The sequence below is a fragment of the Theropithecus gelada genome, chromosome 15 (genome assembly GCF_003255815.1).
Source record: "Theropithecus gelada isolate Dixy chromosome 15, Tgel_1.0, whole genome shotgun sequence".
Taxonomy (NCBI): domain Eukaryota; kingdom Metazoa; phylum Chordata; class Mammalia; order Primates; family Cercopithecidae; genus Theropithecus; species Theropithecus gelada.
The window spans coordinates 9139353-9161009 of record NC_037683.1 but is presented as its reverse complement, the minus strand read 5'-3'; the positions used below and the strand labels follow the sequence as shown (position 1 = coordinate 9161009).

At 53.7% G+C, this 21657-nt stretch overlaps 1 protein-coding gene across 1 annotated transcript; it reads right to left on the bottom strand.

Moving 5' to 3' along the window:
- Positions 1 to 3896: 3896 nt before the first annotated feature.
- PTGES (prostaglandin E synthase) lies at positions 3897 to 20591 on the bottom strand. The gene is made up of 3 exons (XM_025360707.1): positions 20407 to 20591; positions 15840 to 15922; positions 3897 to 5395 (listed from the first exon to the last, which is right to left on the bottom strand). The coding sequence occupies exons 1-3, from the start codon at positions 20530 to 20532 to the stop codon at positions 5146 to 5148; spliced, it is 459 nt and encodes a 152-aa protein (XP_025216492.1). The 5' UTR covers positions 20533 to 20591; the 3' UTR covers positions 3897 to 5145.
- Between the last annotated feature and the right edge of the window lie 1066 nt (positions 20592 to 21657).

Sequence of the window (21657 nt, the reverse complement as noted above, 5' to 3'; positions counted from 1 at the left end):
GAATTCAAGGCTGCAGTGAGCTGCAATCGCACCACTGCTTTCCAACTCGGATGACAGAGCGAGACTCTCCTCGCCCCCACCTGTTAAAAAAAGAAAAAGATGCTTGTAATCCCAGCACGTTGGGAGGCCGAGGCAGGTGGATCATCTGAGTTCAGGAGTTCGAGACCAGCCTGGCCAAGATGGTGAAACCCCCATCTCTACTAAAAATACAAAAATTCGCCTGGTGCGGTGGCGGGCGCCTGTAATCCCAGCTACTCGGCAGGCTGAGGTAGGAGAATCGCTTGAACCCGCTAGGCAGAGGTTGCAGTGAGCTGAGATCGTGCCATTGCACTCTAGCTTAGGCTAGAGCAAAACTATTGTCTCAAAAAAAAAAAAAAAAAAAAAGGAAAGAAAAAAAAAAAAAAAAAAAAAAGAGAAAAAAAAAAAAACATGAGATGCCCTCCCTGCCTCGCTGGCCCACTGTGCTCCACTGCTGCCCGGGAGATGGGCACTGCTCTCTGGAGCCCTGGCTGTGGAGCCAGGAGTCCTCTCCCCAGCCCTCTCCATCCCCCAGGGTTGGGTCTGATCTTGGGCGGGAGCAGCACAGGCCTCCAGGGCTTCCTTCTCTCCTTTAAAAAATTCAGTGGGCTCCTGATAGCAGCCCAGACACCATCCTGGGTACTGCCCCTCCCTTCTTTCCCCCCAACCTGGGTCCTCCAGCTCCTGGGTGAGCAGCCAGGGCACTGTCCGAGCCACTGCGGAAGCAAGAGCCATGCCACTGCGCACTGTGTCCACTGCCCGGCTGTCCACACCCCCTGTCCTCCCACGGCAGAGTCAGAGGTCCCCTTAGGAGGCAAAGCCAGCCATGCCAAGCCCACCCTGGTGTGACCCACAGACCCAGCCCCAGACTCCCTGATAAGGGCCAGAGGCTCCAGTGACCCCACACTACTGATCCCTTTAACCCCTCCCACACCTCCACCTCCTTTCTAGGCCCACCTGTCCCCCACCCCCACCTCCCTTCCATACCCACCGCTCCCCCACACCTACCCCCAATCCAGCCCAACCAAAGCCTCCCTTCCATACCCACCACTCCCGCAACACCCACACCCACCCCACACCACCCTTAGTCTCCCTTCCATACCCCAATCCTCCCCCACACTCACCCCCAACGCCCACCCCACCCCACCCTTCCCTTTCATACCCACCCCTCCCCCAACCCATCCCCAACCCACCCCAACCCAAGCCTCCCTTCCATACCCCACACCCACCCCCAACCCAGCCTAACCCAAGCGTCCCTTCCATACCCAACCCTCCCCCGACACCTACCTCCAACACTCACACCCACTCCACTCCACGCACCCCCACTCCCACCCCACCAGACCCATGCCTCCCTTCCAAACGCCAATCCTCCCCACACCCACCCCCAATCCACCCAACCCCACCCCACCCCTCCCTTCCACATCCCAATCTTCCCCCACACCCATACCCACCCCTCCCCCACACTCACCCCCAACACCCACCACACCCCTACCCCTCCCTTCCATACCCACCCCTCCCCCACACCGCCCACACCTCCCTTTCATATCCCATCCTTCCCCCGCCACTCCCTCCCCACCCCCACACCCCTCCGTAAATCTCCCCTCCACACCATCAACCCTCACACTTCCCCTCCCCCACTCTCCCCACCACCCTCCGCTTCCCAGGCTCAAGGTGGAGGGGTCTGGGGAGAGCTGCTGAGCTCTTCTCTTTGCTCCTTGCTTTCTTGGCTTGGATGGTCCCCTTAAAACCGGTCTTTCATCCCCCCGACCGCAGATGAGTTGCCCACTCCCCAGGCAGCCGCTCCCCAGCAGGGGTTAGAAGGCCCCATCCGCCTCCGTCACCCACACCCCAGGTTCACGTTATTGCCATGGGCATCCGATGCCCCTGCTCACCTGGGTCCCGTGGGTTCTCAGCAGGTTATTTTGCCCACAGAGCCCCTCTTTCCCCAAGAAGGAAAATATAAATTTAAAAATGCACGCTGGTGTGGCCGGGCACAGTGGCTCATGCCTGTAATCCCAGCACTTTGGGAGGCTGAGGAGGGCAGATCACTTGAGGTCAGGAGTTTGAGACCAGCCTGGCCAACGTGGTGAAACCCCGTCTCTACTAAAAATACAACAATTAGCCGGGTGTGGTGGCACATGCCTGTAATCCCAGCTACTCGGGAGGTGGAGGCAGGAGAATTGCTTGAACCTGGGAAGCAGAGGTTGCAGTGAGCCGAGATGGTGCCACTGCACTCCAGCCTGGGTGACAGAGTGAGACTCAGTCTAAAACAATAGCGACAACAAACAGCAACAAAAATGCACTTTGGGTTGACCTCCTGGATGGCCCCTGCCCTGGGGTCTGCCCTCCCTCTGGCCTTACAGTGTCCCAGCCCAGGGACGGCAGGCAAGTCACCTCTGCCCTGTGAGGACATCCCCCCACAAGCCTCCTTCCTGTGAACCTCGCCTCTCTCATCTAAAAAGCCTCACCTTCCTCATCTAAAAAACAGAAATCCCTCCCGCCTCGGATTGTTTTAGGAATTTTTTTTTTTTTTTTTTTTTGAGACGGAGTCTCGCTCTGTTGTCCGGGCTGGAGTGCAGTGGCCGGATCTCAGCTCACTGCAAGCTCCGCCTCCCGGGTTTACGCCATTCTCCGGCCTCAGCCTCCCGAGTAGCTGGGACTACAGGCGCCCGCCACCTCGCCCGGCTAGTTTTTTGTATTTCTTAGTAGAGACGGGGTTTCACCGTGTTAGCCAGGATGGTCTCGATCTCCTGACCTCGTGATCCGCCCGTCTCGGCCTCCCAAAGTGCTGGGATTACAGGCTTGAGCCACCGCGCCCGGCCTTTTTTTTTTTTTGAGAGACAGTTTCCCTCTGTTGCCCAGGCTGGAGTGCAGTGGTGGGATCTCAGCTTACTGCAGCCTCAACCTCCCAGGCTCAAGCGTTCCTCCCGCCTCAGCCTCCTGAGTAGCTGGGACCACGGGCAGGCACCATTACACAGGCTAATTCTTTTTTTTTTTTTTTCGGTAGAAAGGGGGTCTGGCTTTGTTGCCCAGGCTAGTCTCAAACCCCTGGGCTCAGATCTTTCCACCTCGGCCTCCCAAAGTGCTTGAATTACAGACATAAGCCAACCCACCCAGCCTGTTTTAAGGATTAGGTGAAAAAAATCCAACTAGTATGCCCAGCCCAACGCTTAGCAAACAGTAGGTGCTCAATCTGGATGGCGCCCTCTCCGTTTCTCTCCTGGGGCCGCCGCGGCCCCAAACAGAGGCGTCTCCTTACCACCAGGGGGCAGTGTTTCGTCTCGCAGCTCCGAACGGGAGCCGGGAACTCACGGCGCTTTCTGGCGGGGCCTGGGGTCCCCGCGCTGCCGGAGAACCGCCCCCCGGCACGGCAGGTCACATCCGTCAGAGGGGCGCCGGCCTCGGGGTGCTGGGAGGTGGCGTGCAGGGAAAGTGAGGCCGTGCAGCACAGGGGCTCCGCACAGGGGCTCCGCACAGGGGCTTTGGGAGCCTGGCAGTCCCGCCTTTCAGACCTGGCCCAGCACTTCAGGGCGGTGGCCTCCTGGAGTCTCCGTGTCCTCGTTGACGGAGCTGATGGCAGCCCGCGGGCGGGGCAGCCCCGCAGGGAGGGGTGACTTGACCGGGGCAGGATTCGGGTGCTCCTGGCTCCCCTCGCCGGATGCCACCTTGCCCGCCCCAACGGGAAGCAGGAGGCTGCTGCTTGCTGTGTGATTAACACCCAGTCAGGGCGCGTTGGTGTCTGCGCCGGAGACCCTGTCCCGCCACACTGGCTCTAGACAGTCACCGGCAAGAACGCCCAGCGCGCTGGAGCATCAGTCCCGCTTGGGCAGCAGGGAACACCAAGAACGCGCAACCCAAGACGAGGTGCTGGACGGAGCTGGTCAGACACTTCCATTTAATGACTAAAAATCACACATCTCAGGTCACGGGTCTAGGAGAAACCACACACACGCATACATAAGGATTCCACATCGAGGAGACATTTGCAGTTTCCAAATCTTGAAGATAACCAAAGGGACCAGAACGTTCCTTTGAGTGACTGGTCACCCAAAGCTCCCGCTCTCCCACCCACAGCCCTTTGGAGGCACTCCAACTTTGGGAGGAGAAGGCTGAGCTTCCTGTGGGCCCCTCCCACCCACACCTGAGCCAGAGAGAAGACTCCGGCGAAGACATCCAAAGCCAAGGGCAAGGGAAGCGTCTGCCAGGGCAGAGGAGCCAGTCCTGTCCTCGGCTCACCCAGCTTCCACCATACAGGAACCCAAGACTCCAGCCTCGCTTCCACAGGGAACTGGCAGGGGTTCCCTGGCCTGGCCATCACAGGGACTCACATGGGAGCCTTTTAAAACTCCAGATGATGGCTGATCGCAGTGACTCATGCCTGTAATCCCAGCACTTTGGGAGGCCGAGGTGGGTGGATCACTTGAGGCCAGGAGTTTGAGACCCTCCTGGGCAACATAGTGAGACCCTGTCTCTACTAAAAATACAAAAATTAGCCGGGTATGGTGACACACGCCTGTGATTCCAGCTACTCAGGAGGCTGAGGCAGGAGAATCGCCTGAACCTGGGAGGCGGAGGCTGCAGTGAGCCAGATCGTACCACTTCACTCCAGCCTGGGCAGCAGAGCAAGACTCTGTCTTGGGAAAAAAAAAAAAAAAAAAATACCAGGCCAGTATTGCCTCTAGATTGGCTGGGCCAGAATCTCTGGGGTGAGTCTGAAAAGTCTGCATTCTTAGCCTGGGATTCAGATGATCATTAGGTTTGGGAATCTTAGAGTCTCTCTTCTCTCTTTTCACTGTTAGGGAGGGAGAGGGAGTGATGTTTTTAATGCTCTGTTTGTTTAGCTGAAGGATTTTCTGTGAGTCTTCACAATCTGTCTTGAAATGGTTCCCGTCAGTCACTTCCTGCGGGAATCCAAGGGGCTAAGAAACATACACACACACATACACACACACACACACACGCATACACACACAGGCCCACTGGGCCCAGAGACCCATATGCGCAGCAGGCCGCCTGGAAATCAGGACTCAGGGCCCACCACAATCTGGAAGGAACACCAAGTCCCCAGGTACAGCCGCGGCGGCTCTTGGCCCATGGTCTGGTGGCCAAGGAGGTGTCAGCTGCTAGTCACAGGTGGCGGGCGGCTTCCCAGAGGATCTGCAGAGCCATGGAGGCGCAGGGGAGCTGGGCCAGGGTGTAGGTCACGGAGCGGATGGGTGCCCGCAGCTTCCCCAGGTAGGCCACAGTGTGCACCACACGGCCCAGGAGGAAGACCAGGAAGTGCATCCAGGCGACAAAAGGGTTAGGACCCAGAAAGGAGTAGACGAAGCCCAGGAAAAGGAAGGGGTAGATGGTCTCCATGTCATTCCGGTGGGCCCTGGGGAGACAAGAGGGGTGTAGTCAGTCAGGTGTCAGCTTTGGGGCCATAGGCCCTTCTGAGAGTGTCATGGAAGCTGGGGTGCTCTGCCCTGACAAGGCTTTGACCCACTGAAATGGGGGTCATTTCAGGCATACCAGACACTCACATCCATTAATGGCCAGGTCAAGGAGATGGATACCCCAGAGTCCGGAGGAAGAGCAGCTCCAAGCTTACGCTTGCAAGCAGCTGAGGCCACAAGGCCACGCCATGGGCTGGGAGTCACAGAGGGCTTCCGGTCTAGGATGCTCTTACCATACCTCTAGGGCTTGCCAGGACCCCACCCCTGCCATACTCTCCCCCACCGTCCTCTCTAGCCCTTAGACACCAGGCAGGAAAAGTGGGACTCAGAGGTGCTGAGTGCTTTACAGAGCCAACGAGTGGAGGAGCTGGGATTAGAACCGAGTTCTGACTCGAGTTTGTGCTCTTTACCTCCAGAGCAGGACTTCTCTGAGTCAGGCCTGAGGTCATCCTCCTTCTGAATGCAGCTTCCTGGGCCTCTGCCGAGCAGAAGGGGCTAGAGCCCAAGAGCAGGCCTTTGACATGAATGCCGGGCTATGTCCCCTGCCCCTAAATCTAAGTACCACCCATCCTTTCAGGGACAATCATAACAAGATCCTTTTCCACTCATTGGCGTCAACCGATGACCAGCCCCCGGTGAAGCTCTTCATTTTACACATCATTTCCTGCCTCTTTTTTTTTTTTTTTTTTTTTTTTTTGAGACAGAGTTTTGCTCTGTAGCCCGGGCTGGAGTGCAGTGGCCGGATCTCAGCTCACTGCAAGCTCCGCCTCCCGGGTTCCCGCCATTCTCCTGCCTCAGCCTCCGGAGTAGCTGGGATTACAGGCGCCCGCCACCTCGCCCGGCTAGTTCTTTGTATTTTTAGTAGAGACGGGGTTTCACTGTGTTAGCCAGGATGGTCTCGATCTCCTGACCTCGTGATCCACCCGTCTCGGCCTCCCAAAGTGCTGGGATTACAGGCTTGAGCCACCGCGCCCGGCCTCCTGCCTCTTTTTTTGTTGAAAGTCATCAAGCATGTGCATTTGTGTGGCGGGGGTGGGGGAGCTCTGTATAACCCCACCATAAATAAATGACCAAGAAAGAAAACTCAGAAAACTCACCCTCTTCTGCTAAGAGCTGGTTCACATTTTCCAGACTCCTACTAATGGCCTGCTTCCTTTATGAAAGGTGAGGAGGTTGAGTCCCATAAATTAGAGACTGAATGAGCAACTAAACCCGTAGATTGCCACATTGGAAGCTCAAATAAACAGGAATTCAGTGCCCAGGGCATGACCTCCCCCAAGGACAGGCCACGCGTGTGAGGTGCAGGAACAAGAAGCGTGTTCTCCAGGCCTTCCTGCTGCCATGCATTCCACCAATAATGCCGTATCCTCGGGCCAGGCCCAGACTAGCAGCACCTGTGTGGGGACCCGCTGCAGGGTCCTCCTCTTCCCTCCCACTGGCAAGACGATTCTTGGGCCAGGGCGATGGTGTGTAGGCCTTACCAAAAGAAAGAGGGCAGGACAGGGCGGGAGCCTGGAGTGCTTGGCCACTCCACACTGTAGGAAGCTCTGCACCTTGTCTGGGGTGGGGATGGGCAGGGAAGGAGACACCTGTGCAGAAGCCTGAATGATGAGAAGCTGGCCCTGCAGGGGAAAAGCTTTCCAGGAAGGAAGACCAGTGTGTGCAAAGGTCCTGAGGTCAGAATAAGCACAGCATGTTCAATGTGCAGAAAAGGGAGCCCATGGCTACAGTGTGGTGCACATGAGGGAGTGGGGCAGAATAAGAGTGGGAGAGGAATTCAATCTGAGTGTACAAAACTCCTGTAAACCCAGCAGGGCCTAGATCTTTCTTAGGCCAAATTCAGGACACAGCACCTGCCATCTGGGTCCCCATATCCCAAGACTGACATGAACCCCTCTTCTCCTTTTCCCCCAGATCCTGACCTTGCAACCCAGACACAAGAAAAGCAAGTCTGTGGCAGGGCAGGTCTCACCCAGCAGTGGGGAACACTGTGGCCTACCTGCATCAGAGAGGCTGGCTCTGGATAGATCCTGGGGTACTCCCTTCAGGGAAGACATGAGAGGGAGACTATAGACTCACACCGGTAATCCCAGCACTTTGGGAGGCCAAGGTGGGCAGATCACCTGAGGTCAGGAGTTCAAGACCAGCCTGGCCAACATGGTGAAACCCTGTCTCTACTAAAAATACAAAATTAGCCGGCCGTGGTGGTGCATGCCTGTAATCCCAGCTACTCGGGAGGCTGAGGCAGGAGAATCGCTTGAACCAGGGAGGCAGAGGTTGCAGTGAGCTGAGATCATGCCATTGCACTCCAGCCTGGGCAAAAAGAGGGGGAACTCTCTCTCAAATCAATCAATCAATCAATCAATCAATCAAATAAAAGAGAGGGAGAAACGAAAGACTGGGGCCACCTCCCAGTCAAGTAAGTCCCTTACCAGGACTCATGAGGAAAGGCAATAGGTGTTCCTCCAAAATCACTCCATCCTTGGCCGGGTGCAGTGGCTCATGCCTGTAATCCCAGCACTTCGGGAGGCTGAGGTGGGTGGATCACCTGAGCACAGGAGTTTGAGACCTACCTGGCCAATATGGCAAAATCCCGTCTCTAGTAAAAGTACAAAAAAAAAACAAAAAAAAAAAATTAGCTGGACATGGTGGCGTGTGCTTGTAATCCCAGCTACTCGGGAGGCTGAGGGAGGCAGTCACTTGAACCCGGGAGGTGGCGGCTGCAGTGAGCCAAGATCATGCCACTGCACTCCAGCCTGGGCGACAGAGTGAGTGAGACTCTGTCTCAAAAACAAAAAACAAACCAAAACAAAAATCGCTCCGTCCTCTGGCAATGGAGCTGTGGGTACCCACATCCTGATACAGGCTGATTAGAGGGACACCCTTGGAAAACCCATTTTTGATTATGTCCCAAAAGGAGGTCTGCCTGTCACAAGTGATTCCAAGGGAATGCCACCTGGATGAGGACTTTGTAATGTTTACCTGAAAGTTTCAGGAAAAGCACAACCAGCACATGCAATCTGTTCACTCAGCCATTCCTTAAAGTTTGTGTTGATATTTTAAGAATAAGTCCTTCCGGAGGCTGAGGTGGTTGGATCACGCAGGAGATTGAGACCATCCTGTCTAATACGGTGAAACCCCGTCTCTACTAAAAATACAAAAATCAGTCAGGCGTGGTGGCAGGCGCCTGTAATCCCAGCTACTCAGGAGGCTGAGGCAGGGGAATCGCTTGAACCCGGGAGGCAGAGGTTGCAGTGAGCCGAGATCGCACCACTGAGCCACTGCACTCCAGCCTGGGCGACAGAGCGAGACTCCATCTCAGAAAAAAAAAAAAAAAAAAAAAGAGTAAGTCAATGTTTGGAAAGCTGTTAAGAGAATCACAGTACAGATAGTTCACAAACATAGCCAAACCCCTGAAGAGTGGGTGAAGGAAAGAAGTTGGGGAAGACAGGGTGGGAAGGAGGAACAAGACAGGGAGAAGTTCGTGGCAGGAGTGGACCCTGCTCTGCCTGGCACGTCTGCAGGCTCGGGAGGAGCAGGCCTTGCAGAAAAAGCGGGGACTGAGCCCCACCTTCTATTTCCAGCCATTGGGCAGCAATTCAGCGGTCACCAGCGTGGGAGGAGAGGTGGTCAGGAGCTCTGACTGTCAGCCCCTGGGGGCTGGCCCAGCCCTCCCTCCCTCGTCTGGTCTGTCTCAAACCGCAGAGAGGCCACTCCGAGGCTGCAGTGGCCAGGGACGGGGAGCAATGGAGACACCAAGGAATGATGGAAGAAAGCTCACCTCCCTCCTCCCACCTCCAGGCGCCAAACCGAGAGACATGGAGGCAGGCACGTACCACGGACATGCTCGGGTGAAATGCATCATTCAAATAATAACCACTTGTTTAAGGTAAAAGCCACCCAAAGCAAATTCCTACTAGACTGGACTTGTATTGCCTCCTGCAGCATCAGGCCTGCCCTCACCCTCCACAGACTTTTCCACACCCGCTGCATTTTCTGGCACTAGGTGACAGCGGTGAGGACAGTGACCCCCAGAAGGCCAAGACAGGGACAGTTGCTGGTCGTTCCACAGGGTCCCCTCTTCTCTCCACCACCTGCTGACATCCACGGTGGCAATTTCCTTGAATTTGTATCAGGGTTGATACAATGCAGTGCCTGCTTCGTTTCAAAGACAGGTATTCACAACAGTGAAATCGCCTTCCCATAGAGGGACAGCCTCAGGAGCAGAGGCAAGAGGGCCAGGCCCCTCCTCAGAGTGCCAAGTGAGTGGATTCCTGGAAAGTGCTTACAACACTCCTGGACACTGAGTAGGGAGATCTTTGTTTTTTTTTTCTTTTGAAACGGAGTCTCTGTTGCCCAGGCTGGAGTGCATGGTGCGATCTTGGCTCACTGCAACCTCCGCCTCCTGGGTTCAAGCAATTCTCATGCTTCCGCCTTCCGAGTAGCTGGGACTACAGGCGAGCCCCACCATGCCTGGCTAATTTTTGTATTTTTGGTAGACATGAGGTTTCACCATGTTGACCAAGCTGGTCTCAAACTCCTGAGCTCAGGTGATCCACCCGCCTCAGCCTCCCAAAGTGCAGGGATTACAAGTGTGAGCCACTGTGCTAGGCTGAGTAGGGAGATTTTAAGCAAGCCGCCATCTCCTCCATCGCCATCACCAGCCCTGTCCTGGACAGCGTCGTTAAAGCTCACGTCACCCTCTTGGCTTTGCCAGACTTTCTGACTGCCCTCAGATGCTCAGGCCAAATAAATAAAAAGCATGTTATGGGGCTGGGTGTGGTGGCATACACCTGTGATCTCAGGCTGAGGTGGGAGGATCACTTGAGCCCTGGAGTTTGGAATCAGTCTGAGCAATATAGCAAGGTCCCGTCTCTACAACAATAAAAATTAGAAAATTAGCCAGGCATGGTGGCACGTGCCTGTGGTTCCAGATACTCAGGAGGCTGAGGTGAGAAGATCGTTTGAGCCCAGGAGGTCAAGACATCAGTGAGCCGGGATTCCATTGCACTCCAGTCTGGGCGACAGAGCAAGACCCTGTCACAAAAAATAAAAAATAAAAAAATAGAAAAAAAAGACCGGGCGAGGTGGCTCATGCCTGTAATCCCAACACTTTGGGAGGCCGATGCAGGTGGATCACTTGGGGTCAGGAATTCGAGACCAGCCTGGCCAACATGGTGAAATCCTGTCTCTACTAAAGATACAAAAATTAGACAGGTGTGGTGGTGGGTGCCTGTAATCCCAGCTACTCGGGAGGCTGAGGCAGAAGAATCGCTTGAACCTGGGAGGTGGAGGTTGCATTGAGCCAAAACCACGCCATTGCACTCCAGCCTTGGCAACAAGAATGAAAGTCCATCTCAAAAACAAAAAAAAAAAATTTTTTTAAGCACTTCATGGTGTAGTGGGAAGGGAGTGTTAGGTTGGAAACCTCCAGTTCTGCTGTGGTGCCCATTAGCTCCATGGCCTCAGACAAATCTCTCTCACTTTCTGGGCCTGCGATCACTATGTACAAAATGTACATGCTGGATGACATCTAAGGGACTTCCAGGGCTGACATTTTGGGACCCAATTTCCTGACAGACCTGTTCACTCCGTTTAAGTCTATATGCTCCCAACAGAAATGCTCCAAGCTTAGGCTGTGCATTTGCCTCCCTTCCTTGGGACCACACAGATAACCCGTCCGTGCAGTTCCATACACCCAACCTCCGATTCTGGCCCCAACACACATTGCCAGGAACTCCGGATAGGTATCCTGAAAAGGTGGCTGGTCCTCGGCTTCTCCCAGAGCTAGGCTCACATGTGGACTCCAGCGTGTGCTAAACTGCAAGGCAGATTTATGCTCCAAGAACCAAGATTGCAGTGCTTTCCTGTTTGACAGAAGAGTGACTCGAATCATACCATAAACCCTGGTCTAATATTTAACCAACTTCTGCTTCCAGGTGGTCTCCCCCTTCGGGTTCCAGCCAGTTCTCCGGTAGCAGACGGCAGGATATAGAATTCTCTTAGTTCTGCACGCTCAAGTTTGCATGATGTTCTGTGAAATCAGGTGGCGGAGGAAGGGCCCAAGGGACCCAGGCACTGCCCAGGTCTGACATGGGCCCAGCATACAGTCGGCCTCCAGTAAGTCCTCACCAAATGGCTACAAAGTATTATTAGATAAGAGGCACTCAGAAAGTGCTGAAATGAATTGCAACCATTTAAGCCCCAGTACAATAGATGATGGGTTATTTTGGGCTGGGCACAATGGCTCATGCCTGTAATCCCAGTACTTTGGAAAGCCGAGGCAGGTGGATCACCTGCGGTCAGGAGTTTGAGACCAGCCTGGCCAACATGGTGCAACCCTGTCTCTACTAAAAAAAAAAATACAAAAATTAGCTGGCGTGGTCACAGGCTCCTGTAATCCCAGCTATTCAGGAGGTTGAGGCAGGGGAATTGCTCGAACCTGGGAGGCGGAGGTTGCAGTGAGCCAAGATCGTGCCATAGCATTTCAGCCTGGGCAACAAGAGCAAAACTCTGTCTCAAAAAAAAAAGAAAAAAAAGAAAAAGATTGGTTGGGTGGAAATGTCTCGGCACCACCCGGGTCTATTGTCCCTCCATGGGGCATGGTTTCAGCCAGTAAAAATAAACCAAGTATCTATAAGGCCACTTAGCCACTCCTGTGCCACATGAAAGCATTGCTACATGAAACCTCTGTAGCCTGGGAGGAGCCAAAACGCATCCTCTTGGTGGCTGCTGTGAGCTGGCCCCGGGTGACCCACCATCCCGGCCTCCTGCTGCCTGGACAGCTCATTCCATCCTTCTCCACTGTCCAGGAGGGCCGAGACAGCCAGGGGCAAGAGTCACCAATGGAAGTCATGTATGGAGAAGGCTTTTGTTCATGAAAGTACCACCAGTGCTTAGCACAGTGTCTTGGACATAGTAGGTGTGCACTGATGGAGAGATGGACCTCATATGAAGGATTTGAAAGGGTGAAATAGCAAGGAATTTAACTTCCTACATGACACAGGTCTGTAATTTTTTTAAAACCACAAGTGGACATATTATTGTCAATGGCCAAGAAAAACATAAGAAAAAAACCCACAGACTTTATTTCAAGTGAAAGAAATGTGTATTATTTAAATGACAGTGTCCCACCCATTTCCGCCTATGATGCAGGGGAATGTGTTGAGACCTGTGCAACAGTTTGCCTCCGGCCTCAGCCTGTCCAGCTCCCCGTCCTCCCCACTTCCCCTTCAAGCTCCTCCGATGACCCTCAACCCCTGAAGTGCCACCGCCTCACTCTCCAGGTCACTGGTGAAAAATGGCAGAGCAGAAACTGCCAAAAAAAAATTTAATATTGACTGTAATTATGTGAAATTAACATTTGGTCTCTGATGGGATTTTACAAGGCCAGTTTTTTAAGAATCTTTTTTTTTTTTTTTTTTTTTGCTGGAGATGGAGTCTTGCTCTATCCCCCAAGCTGGAGTGCAGTGGCACAATCTCGGCTCACTGCAACCTCTGCCTCCTGGGTTCAAGCAATTCTCCTGCCTCAGCCCCCCAAGTAGCTGGGACTACGGGCCCGTGCCACCATGCCCAGCTAATTTTTGTATTTTTAGTGGAGACAGGGTTTTGCCATATTGGCCAGGCTGGCCTAGAACTCCTGACCTCAAGTGATCTGCCAGCCCTCGAAAGTGTTGGGATTATAGGCATGAGCCACCGCACCTGGCCAAGAATCATTTTTTTTTTTTTTTTTTTTTTTTTGAGATGGAGTCTCGCTCTGTCGCCCAGGCTGGAGTACAGTGGCGCGATCTCGGCTCACTGCAAGCTCCGCCCCCCCGGGTTCATGCCATTCTCCTGCCTCAGCCTCCCGAGTAGCTGGGACTACAGGCGCCCGCCACCTCGCCCGGCTAATTTTCTTGTATTTTTAGTAGAGATGGGGTTTCACTGTGTTAGCCAGGATGGTCTCGATCTCCTGATCTCGTGATCCGCCCGTCTCGGCCTCCCAAAGTGCTGGGATTACAGGCTTGAGCCACCGCGCCCGGCCAAGAATCATTTTTTAAGTAACATTTACCAACAAGGAAAGTGTTCGCAAAATAATGTTAACAAAAGAAAATCAGAACCTCAAATTGGGTGTACCTAATGCATGCCTAATTTTATGAAAAGTATTTAGATATAGAAGACAAAGAGGAGAGAGATGCAAGTGTGAACCGTGACTAGCACCGTGAGTGGTTCTCCTTTCTGTCTCTGTGCTTTTTCAATATTACCCAAATCGTCTGTAATGAGTTCTGATTTTTATAACGAGGAAATTCATTTTGATTGACCAGGGGGATGTTAAGCATATGAAAAGATGTTCAACTTCACTAAGAGTAAAGAAGTGCAGGCCGGGCACGGTGGCTCACACCTGTAATCCCAGCACTTTGGGAGGCCAAGAGATCGAGACCATCCTGGCCAGCATGGTGAAACCCCATCTCTACTAAAAATACAAAAAATTAGCCAGGTGAGGTGGCGGGCGCCTGTGGTCCCAGCTACTCAGGAAGCTGAGGCAGGAGAATTGCTTGAACCCGAGAGGTGGAGGCTGCAGCGAGTCGAGATCGTGCCACTGCACTCCAGCCTGGGTGACAGAGCGAGACTCCGTATCCAAAAAAAAAAAATAAAGGCAAGGCACGGTGGCTCACGCCTGTAATTCCAGCACTTTGGGAGGCCAAGACGGGTGGATCACGAGGTCAGGAGATCGAGACCATCTGGCTGAAACGGTGAAACCCCGTCTCTACTAAAAATACAAAAAATTAGCCGGGCGCGGTGGCGGGCGCCTGTAGTTCCAGCTACTCGGGAGGCTGAGGCAGGAGAATGGCGTGAACCCGGAAGGTGGAGCTTGCAGTGAGCCAAGATCACGCCACTGCGCTCAAGCCTGGGCGACAGAGTGAGACTCCATCTCAAAAATAAATAAATAAATAAAGAAGTGCAAAGCAAAATGAAAATGTGATATAAATTTTCACCTCTCACCTTGGTAGGGATCCACCCAAATATGCCAATACAATGAGTTGTCAGTTGAGTTGTCAGAGGGATGGAAAAATGGCTGCCACACCAGTAGCAGGAAAAGACTCGTGCACACTTGACAAAATGTCTTATTATTGTGTTGCACCCTGCGGTTTTGCTCACACATACCCATAAAGGCAAATGAAAAAAGTGTTGAGGCTGGGTGCGGTGGCTCATGCCTGTAATCCCAGCAGTTTGGGAGGCCAAGGTGGACAGATCATCTGAGGTCAGGAGTTCCAGACCAGCCTGGCCAACATAGTGAAACCCCATCTCTACTAAAAATACAAAAATTAGCCAGGCATGGTGGTGCACGCCTGTAGCCCCAGCTACTTGGGAGGCTGAGGCAGGAGAATCGCTTGAACTCAGGTGGCAGAGGTTGCAGTGAGCCGAGATGGCGCCACTGCACTCCAGCCTGGGCAACAGAGCGAGACTGTCTCAAAAAAAAAAAAAAAAAAAAAAAAAAAAAGAGGTGTTGAGGCCTTCTGTTCATAACATAGAAAGAGCCCAAATGCCCATCGCAGGGGAATTGGTTAGGGAAGTTATGGGCCGTACATTCAACAGAATGGCAACATAAATGCTGGAGCGCCAATACAGTGAATGTGACTCCTCTGTGAGCCGATGGGGAACAATCTCTGTTGTCATATTAAAAAAAAAAAATGGCCAGGTGCAGTGGCTCATGCCTATAATCCCAGCACTTTGGGAGGCCAAGGCGGGCAGATCATGAAGTCAGGAGATTGAGACCATCCTGGCTAACATGGTGAAACCCCGTCTCTACTAAAAATACAAAAAAATAGCCAGGCGTGGTGGCGGGCACCTGTAGTCCCAGCTACTCCGGAGGCTGAAGCAGGAGAATGGCGTGAACCCTGGCGGCAGAGCTTGCAGTGAGCCAAGATTGTGCCACTGCACTCCAGCCTGGGTGATAGAACGAGACTCCGTCTCAAAAAAAAAAAAAAAAGCACAGTACAGACCAGCGGATAAAGGGTGATTCTATGGGGCACAACGGGAAAAGTGTGGCACGCATGTTTGTAAATGCAGAAAGTCTCTATGGGAAGATGCATGGCCACTGGCAGGAGTGTTTGCCCCTGGCCAGTAGAACTGTGTAGTGCCTGGAAGTCAGAGGTAGGAGGGAGACTGAATTTTCACTGAAGACACCTTTCTCACTTTGTAATTGTGAGTCATGACCACGTCTTACTTTTCCAAAGTTCATTGGAAATGAAATCACTGAATAAAGTAAAACAGTCAGAGAAGATCAGGGAACACAGCAAACCTCGGCCCCTGACAGTCCTCCAAGCCCCCCGTGTGCAGAAGAAGGTCTGAAAGGGCAGGCTGTGGCCAGGTGTGGCCAGGCCAGGGGCCCGAAGTACTTGCCTGAGGCAGCGCTCCACATCAGGGTCGCTCCGGCAATACTGAGGGCCTCCGTGTCTCAGGGCATCCTCGGGGTTGGCAAAGGCCTGAAATACACCAGTTGAGAGTCACTGGTAGTGAGACAAACAGCCTAGTTGACTGGGGCTGTGTTTTGTCCATGACCAGAGTTCACAGTGGCAGGACAGAGGTGCAGTTACACACATGCCCATCCAACCATCATCCACGATTCCTACCCTGTGCTGGGGGCTGGGAGCTCACCATGAAAAGGCCCCCCGTCTCTGCTTTTATGAAGCTCACAGTCTGATAGGGGAGTTGCCTATGAACCAGGGAAGGCCAAGATGTCTCACCTGTTAAGGAGAAGACACGGCTGGCCTTGAGAACGTATATGTGGGACCTGATCCAGTCTGAGGGTCTGAGAAGGCTTCTCTGAGGCAGTGACGTGAAAGCTGAGGCTTAGGGCTGGATGAGGTGGCTCACACCAGTAATCCCAGCACTTTGGGAGGCCAATGCAGGGGGATCACTTGAGCCCAGGAGTTCAAGACCAGCCTGGCCAGCATAGCAAGACCCCATCTCTAAAGCAAGCCACTTGCAGTGGCTTATGCTTATAATCCCAGCACTTTGGGAAGCCAAGGTAGGAGGATTGCTTGAGCTTCCAGGAGTTTGAGACCAACCTGGGCAACATAGCAAGGCCAATCTCTAAAACAAACAAACAAGCTGGGTACGGTGGCTCATGTCTGTAATCTCAGCACTTTGGGAGGCCGAGGCAGGTGGATCACTTGAGCTCAGGAGTTCAAGACCAGCCTGGGCAACATGATGAAACCCTATCTCTACGAAAAATGCAAAAATTAGCTGTGTGTGGTGATACACACCTGTGGTCCCAGGTACTTGGCAGGGAGGCTGAGGCAGGAGGATTGCTTGAGCCCGGGAGGTCGAGGATACAGTGAGCCATGATCTTGCCACTGCACTCCAGCCTGGGCAACAGAGCCAGACTCTGTCTCCAAAAGTAATAATAATAATAATAATAATAATAATAAAAAACAAACGATCTGAGGCTTGAAAGATGCATTGACATTAACCAGATGAAGGGAGGGCTGGAGTAACAACATTCAAGGCAGAAGGGAGAGCACATGCAAAGGCCCTGAGGCTGGAAGAAGTTGGGCATGTGTGAAGAACAGAAAACCAGCACACTGGAGCACAGAGGGCAAGGGAAAGGGGCCCAAGATAAAGGTACAGGGATCATCAGGGTCCTGGCGGCACCTGAAGAATTTGGACTTTGCACTACAAGCCATGAGAGGGTCTTGAGAGCCCCAGGCTGACAACCCAGCTCCATGCTGATTAACCACAGGATCCTGAACTCTGTAAACTCAGGAGAAATCACAGCTCATGTGCCGTGTGCCGAGTGAGAGGGAGACCTGGAGAAGCCACTAGGACAATGCCCACCACAAGGAGGTGCTCAGTGAATTGTCACTTTCTCTCATTGGAAAGCAGAGACATAAAGTCACACTGAGATCATCGGAGGCCCATGACTCCTGCTCCACTGTTCCCTGCCGGCATCCAGACAGTCAAACCCCACCAGCCCCACAGCAGAGCCTGAATATCAGCAGCAGGTTTTCTAAATTGTTCAGATGACGGCAAATCCTGTGCTTCTGACTCATGACTATCCCCAAGAGCTGGTTTGTCCTCCCTGGTGGGCCTGCCCTACCCTACCCCAGAGAAGAATGCAGCTCAGATCTTCGAGACTGGAACCTTCACACTCCAAATTCCTCTCTGCTGGCCCTTAAATCAGTGAATCACCAACACCGAAGGCCCTGTCCGTGGATCCGTGATACCTTTCAAGGGGCCTCAGCATACAGTGAGCACTGCCTTAGGAGTCCACTGCCCATCGGGTTGCTCCCCCTGGAGATACAACTCAAATACAAACCAGCCAGGCCAAAGCCAGCTGCAGTGAAGATCAGGAAGCCCCCTGCTTCCTGGTCAGTGAAGTCAGCAGCCGAGGTGCCACCTTAGCTGGGGTGGAGGCCAGCCTTTGGTTGCTCTCCCTTGAAAGCGACCTGAGGCTGCTGTGCTCACATTAATTTCAGTTACTTATAAGTCTTTTTTTTTTTTTTTTTTGAGACGGAGTCCCGCTCTGTCACCCAGGCTGGAGTGCAGTGGCCGGATCTCAGCTCACTGCAAGCTCCGCCTCTCGGGTTCACGCCATTCTCCTGCCTCAGCCTCCCAAGTAGCTGGGACTACAGGCGCCCGCCACCTCGCCCGGCTAGTTTTTTGTATTTTTTTAGTAGAGACGGGGTTTCACCGTGTTAGCCAGGACGGTCTCGATCTCCTGACCTCATGATCTGCCCGTCTCGGCCTCCCAAAGTGCTGGGATTACAGGCTTGAGCCACCGCGCCCGGCTACTTATAAGTCTTAGGGACAAACATTGGTGGAGTGTTGCATTCTCCTGGCACTGCTGTCACGACCCCCACTTACAGATGAGGACACTGAGCTCCCAGACTTGTCCAGGTCCCCAGGCTGGTGGGTGGAGGAGCCAGGGCCTGCGACTGTCACCTCCAGCAAGTCCTTCCTGGATGACACTGAGCGCCCAGAGCAGAGATAAGCAGAGATAAGAGGAACAGCTCAGGAGCAGCCCAAGGAGTGGGGCTTTCCTTCTGTGGTGTCTCTGCCAATCAGGCAGAAAGGCTCTGGGACAGGTTCGCCTCCTCCCCTCCTTGAATTCATGTTAAAAGGAAATCACGGCTGGGCACAGTGGCTCACACCTGTAACCCCAGAACTCTGGGAGGCCAAGATGGGATGATCACTTGAGCCTAAGAGTTTGAGACCAGCCTGGGCAACATGGCAAAACCCCATCTCTACCAAAAACATAAAAAATTAGGCACGGCGACACACACCTCCCAGCTCCTTGGGAGGCTGAAGTGGGAGGATCACCTGAGCCTGGGAAGTCGAGGCTACAGTGAGCTATGATTGCACCATTGCACTCCATCCTGGGCCACAGAGCAAGACCCTGTCTCTAAAATAAATACATAATAATTAAAAAAACAAAAAAAAAAGGAATCGTTGGCCTGCTGTTAAGAACCCAAGCCTCGGCCAGGTGTGGTGGCTCACGCCTGTAATTCCAGCACTTTGGGAGGCCGAGGTGGGTGGATCACCTGAGGTCGGGAGTTCAAGACCAGCCTGGCCAACGTGGTAAAACCCGGTCTCTACTAAAAATACAAAAATTAGCCGGGCATGGTGGTACGTGTCTGTAATGCCAGCTACTGGGGAGGCTGAGGCAGTAGAATTGCTTGAACCCAGGAGGTGGAGGTTGCAGTGAGCAGAGATCATGCCACTGCACTCCAGCCTGGACAGCAGGAAAAAAAAAAAACAAAAAAGGAATCCCAGCCTCCAAGACAGGATGTGGGCTCTGAAGCTGGACACTGGAGTTCAAACGGGGCTGTGTGACCTTCACAAGTGGTGTCTCCTCTCTGAGCCCAGGTTCCTCACCTAGAAAATGGGATGACTGTGGCGCCTCCCCTGCTCCCCGGGGCTGTGGCGGGGATCTCATGCTCAGCTCCAGGCCACATTCGGTCCTCTGGGAAGGATTCAATGAGTGAATGCAGCTGTTCTGCTTGATGCACAGATCCCATATCCCAGGACCCAGCCAAGGAGGGAGAAGTCAGAAGCCATCCGAGTGCTGTAGCCTCCAGGCATCCTATCACTTGGGCAGCTGCCCTGCCTTTAATCCTGCCTGTACCTGCAGCAGGGCCTGAGCCTGGCTCATGGCCAAGATCCTCACTCCCCAGGATCCACCCGCATGCAGTGCCAGAGCCAGCCTCGCATTGCCTTTGAACTGGACCCAGGGGAGGACAGAGGCAGTTTCAGGAAAAGATTGCTCTATGAAAATACCTGGGGCGGAAGCCACAGGTACCTGGGGTCTTTCTGCATTCTGCTGCCAGGACAGCCGACAAGATCAGCCCATGACTTTGCAGACTCGCCGTCCAGTGTGACGGACGCTGCTGGAACTTGCCCCGGCCCAGCTCTGGGACTCGTTAATGTTGTTTTGGTTCAGGGGCTCAGATTAGTGGGGAAATTCCTCCCTGAGCACCCCGGTGGTGCCCGGCTGGAGCTGGCCTCTGGAGGTTGCAGTGGGCTTGTTAGTGACATTTGCCGAGAGTTGGGAATTTCCACTTAAACATTTCTCGGACTCCTGTTTTGCCGGTTCCCACTCCACCCAGATATCAGACCTCCCGTGCCGGGAAGCCACCAGGTTAGACAGAGGCTTTGTGCTGTCACGCTCCTACACTCCACCCTCCAGAACCTGCTTCTCTCACAGACACTCGCTGGCTGTCTCCGTGCCAAGGACTCAGCCCGGTGGCACGGCAAGCGAGTCAGGGCTCTTAAGCCAGAGAGGAGAAGGTGCAAGCCTTGCTGACAAGCGGGGCTGTCAGGGAGCCACTCGGTGGGGCTGCAAGAGGTGCCCAGCTCCCAGCCCTGCACACACCTTGGCCACATTTCCCTATCCTGGGGCTTTCCTAACAGGACATGGAGAGAAGCAAGTACGACCCAGGCCGGGGACTCCCAGGGAGGCACGTACCTTCTTCCGCAGCCTCACTTGGCCCGTGATGATGGCCACCACGTACATCTTGATGACCAGCAGCGTGCTGCAGAGCAGGAAGGCCGGGAGGGCCGGGCTGCTCATCGCCAGGCTGTGGGCAGGCATCTCTGGCCAGCGCAGCTCAACTGTGGGTGTGATCAGCTCGACGGAGGAGCAGCCTTCGGGGAAAGCACAAAGGGGGCGGGGAGAGCCTTTCTGCGGCCAGCGCCGCCCACGCCCCGCCCCACGGCCGCGGCAGCAGGGTCCCCTTCTCCTGTGAAGAGAAAGAAAGCAGCCCCTGGAGCTCCAAGAAGCAGAGTCTCGCGGTGTCCCGGACCCCGTCCCTGGCTCTGGATCTCTCTTCCCTGGCAAACCTTCAAACACTTTCAAATCTGTTTCAAAGCTGTTTCCTTATCTGTAGTGTGGGAGCATGTGGTGGTGCCTGCCTTCTAGGGAATGACGAGGCCGGGCACCTGGCGGGACCTCTGCACGTAGTGAGTATTGCTGCCTCCTGTCCACCTCCACAGGGTCAGGGTAGGTAGTGGGCATGAGGATCACGCCATGCGCCCCCACGCTCAGCCTGGACACTGGAGCTGCAGCCACAAGGACATGACTTTGCCATCTGTGGCAGGCTGAAGGATGCTCTCCACCCCCAAAGACATCCATGTCCCAATCCCTAGAACCCATGACTGTGACTATGTGGCAAAAGAGACTTTTCACAAGTAAGGATCTTGAGATGGGAGAGATTATCCTAATTTATCTGGGTGAGCCCAGTGTAATCAGAGGGGCCCTTCCAAGAGGGAGGCAGTAGAATTAGAGAAAAGATATAAAAACAGATGCAGAATTAAGAGAGGAGATGAAAGGACAGAGCAGGAGTCAGACAGGAGAGCTGCTACCCTGCTGGCCTTGAAGATGAAGGAGAGATCACGGTCCGAGAAATACCAGGGGCCTTTAGAAACTGGAAAAGGGGATGAAACAAACTCTCCCCTGAGCCTCCAGACAGAACACAGCCCTCCCGACACTTTGGTTTTAGCCCTGTGAGACCCACTTCAGGCTTCGTCCACCAGAACTGTCAGAGAATGAAGTTGTGTTGTTTTAAGCCACTAAGTCTGTGGTAATTTGCTATAGCAGGGATGGGGAACCAGCACGTGGCTCCACTGACTTCCTGAGCATCACTTGACTATTCTGGGACTCTTTCCCCAGGCGCATGCTTTGATTCTTCCTCACAAGATCTCCCCAAAAGACCCATCA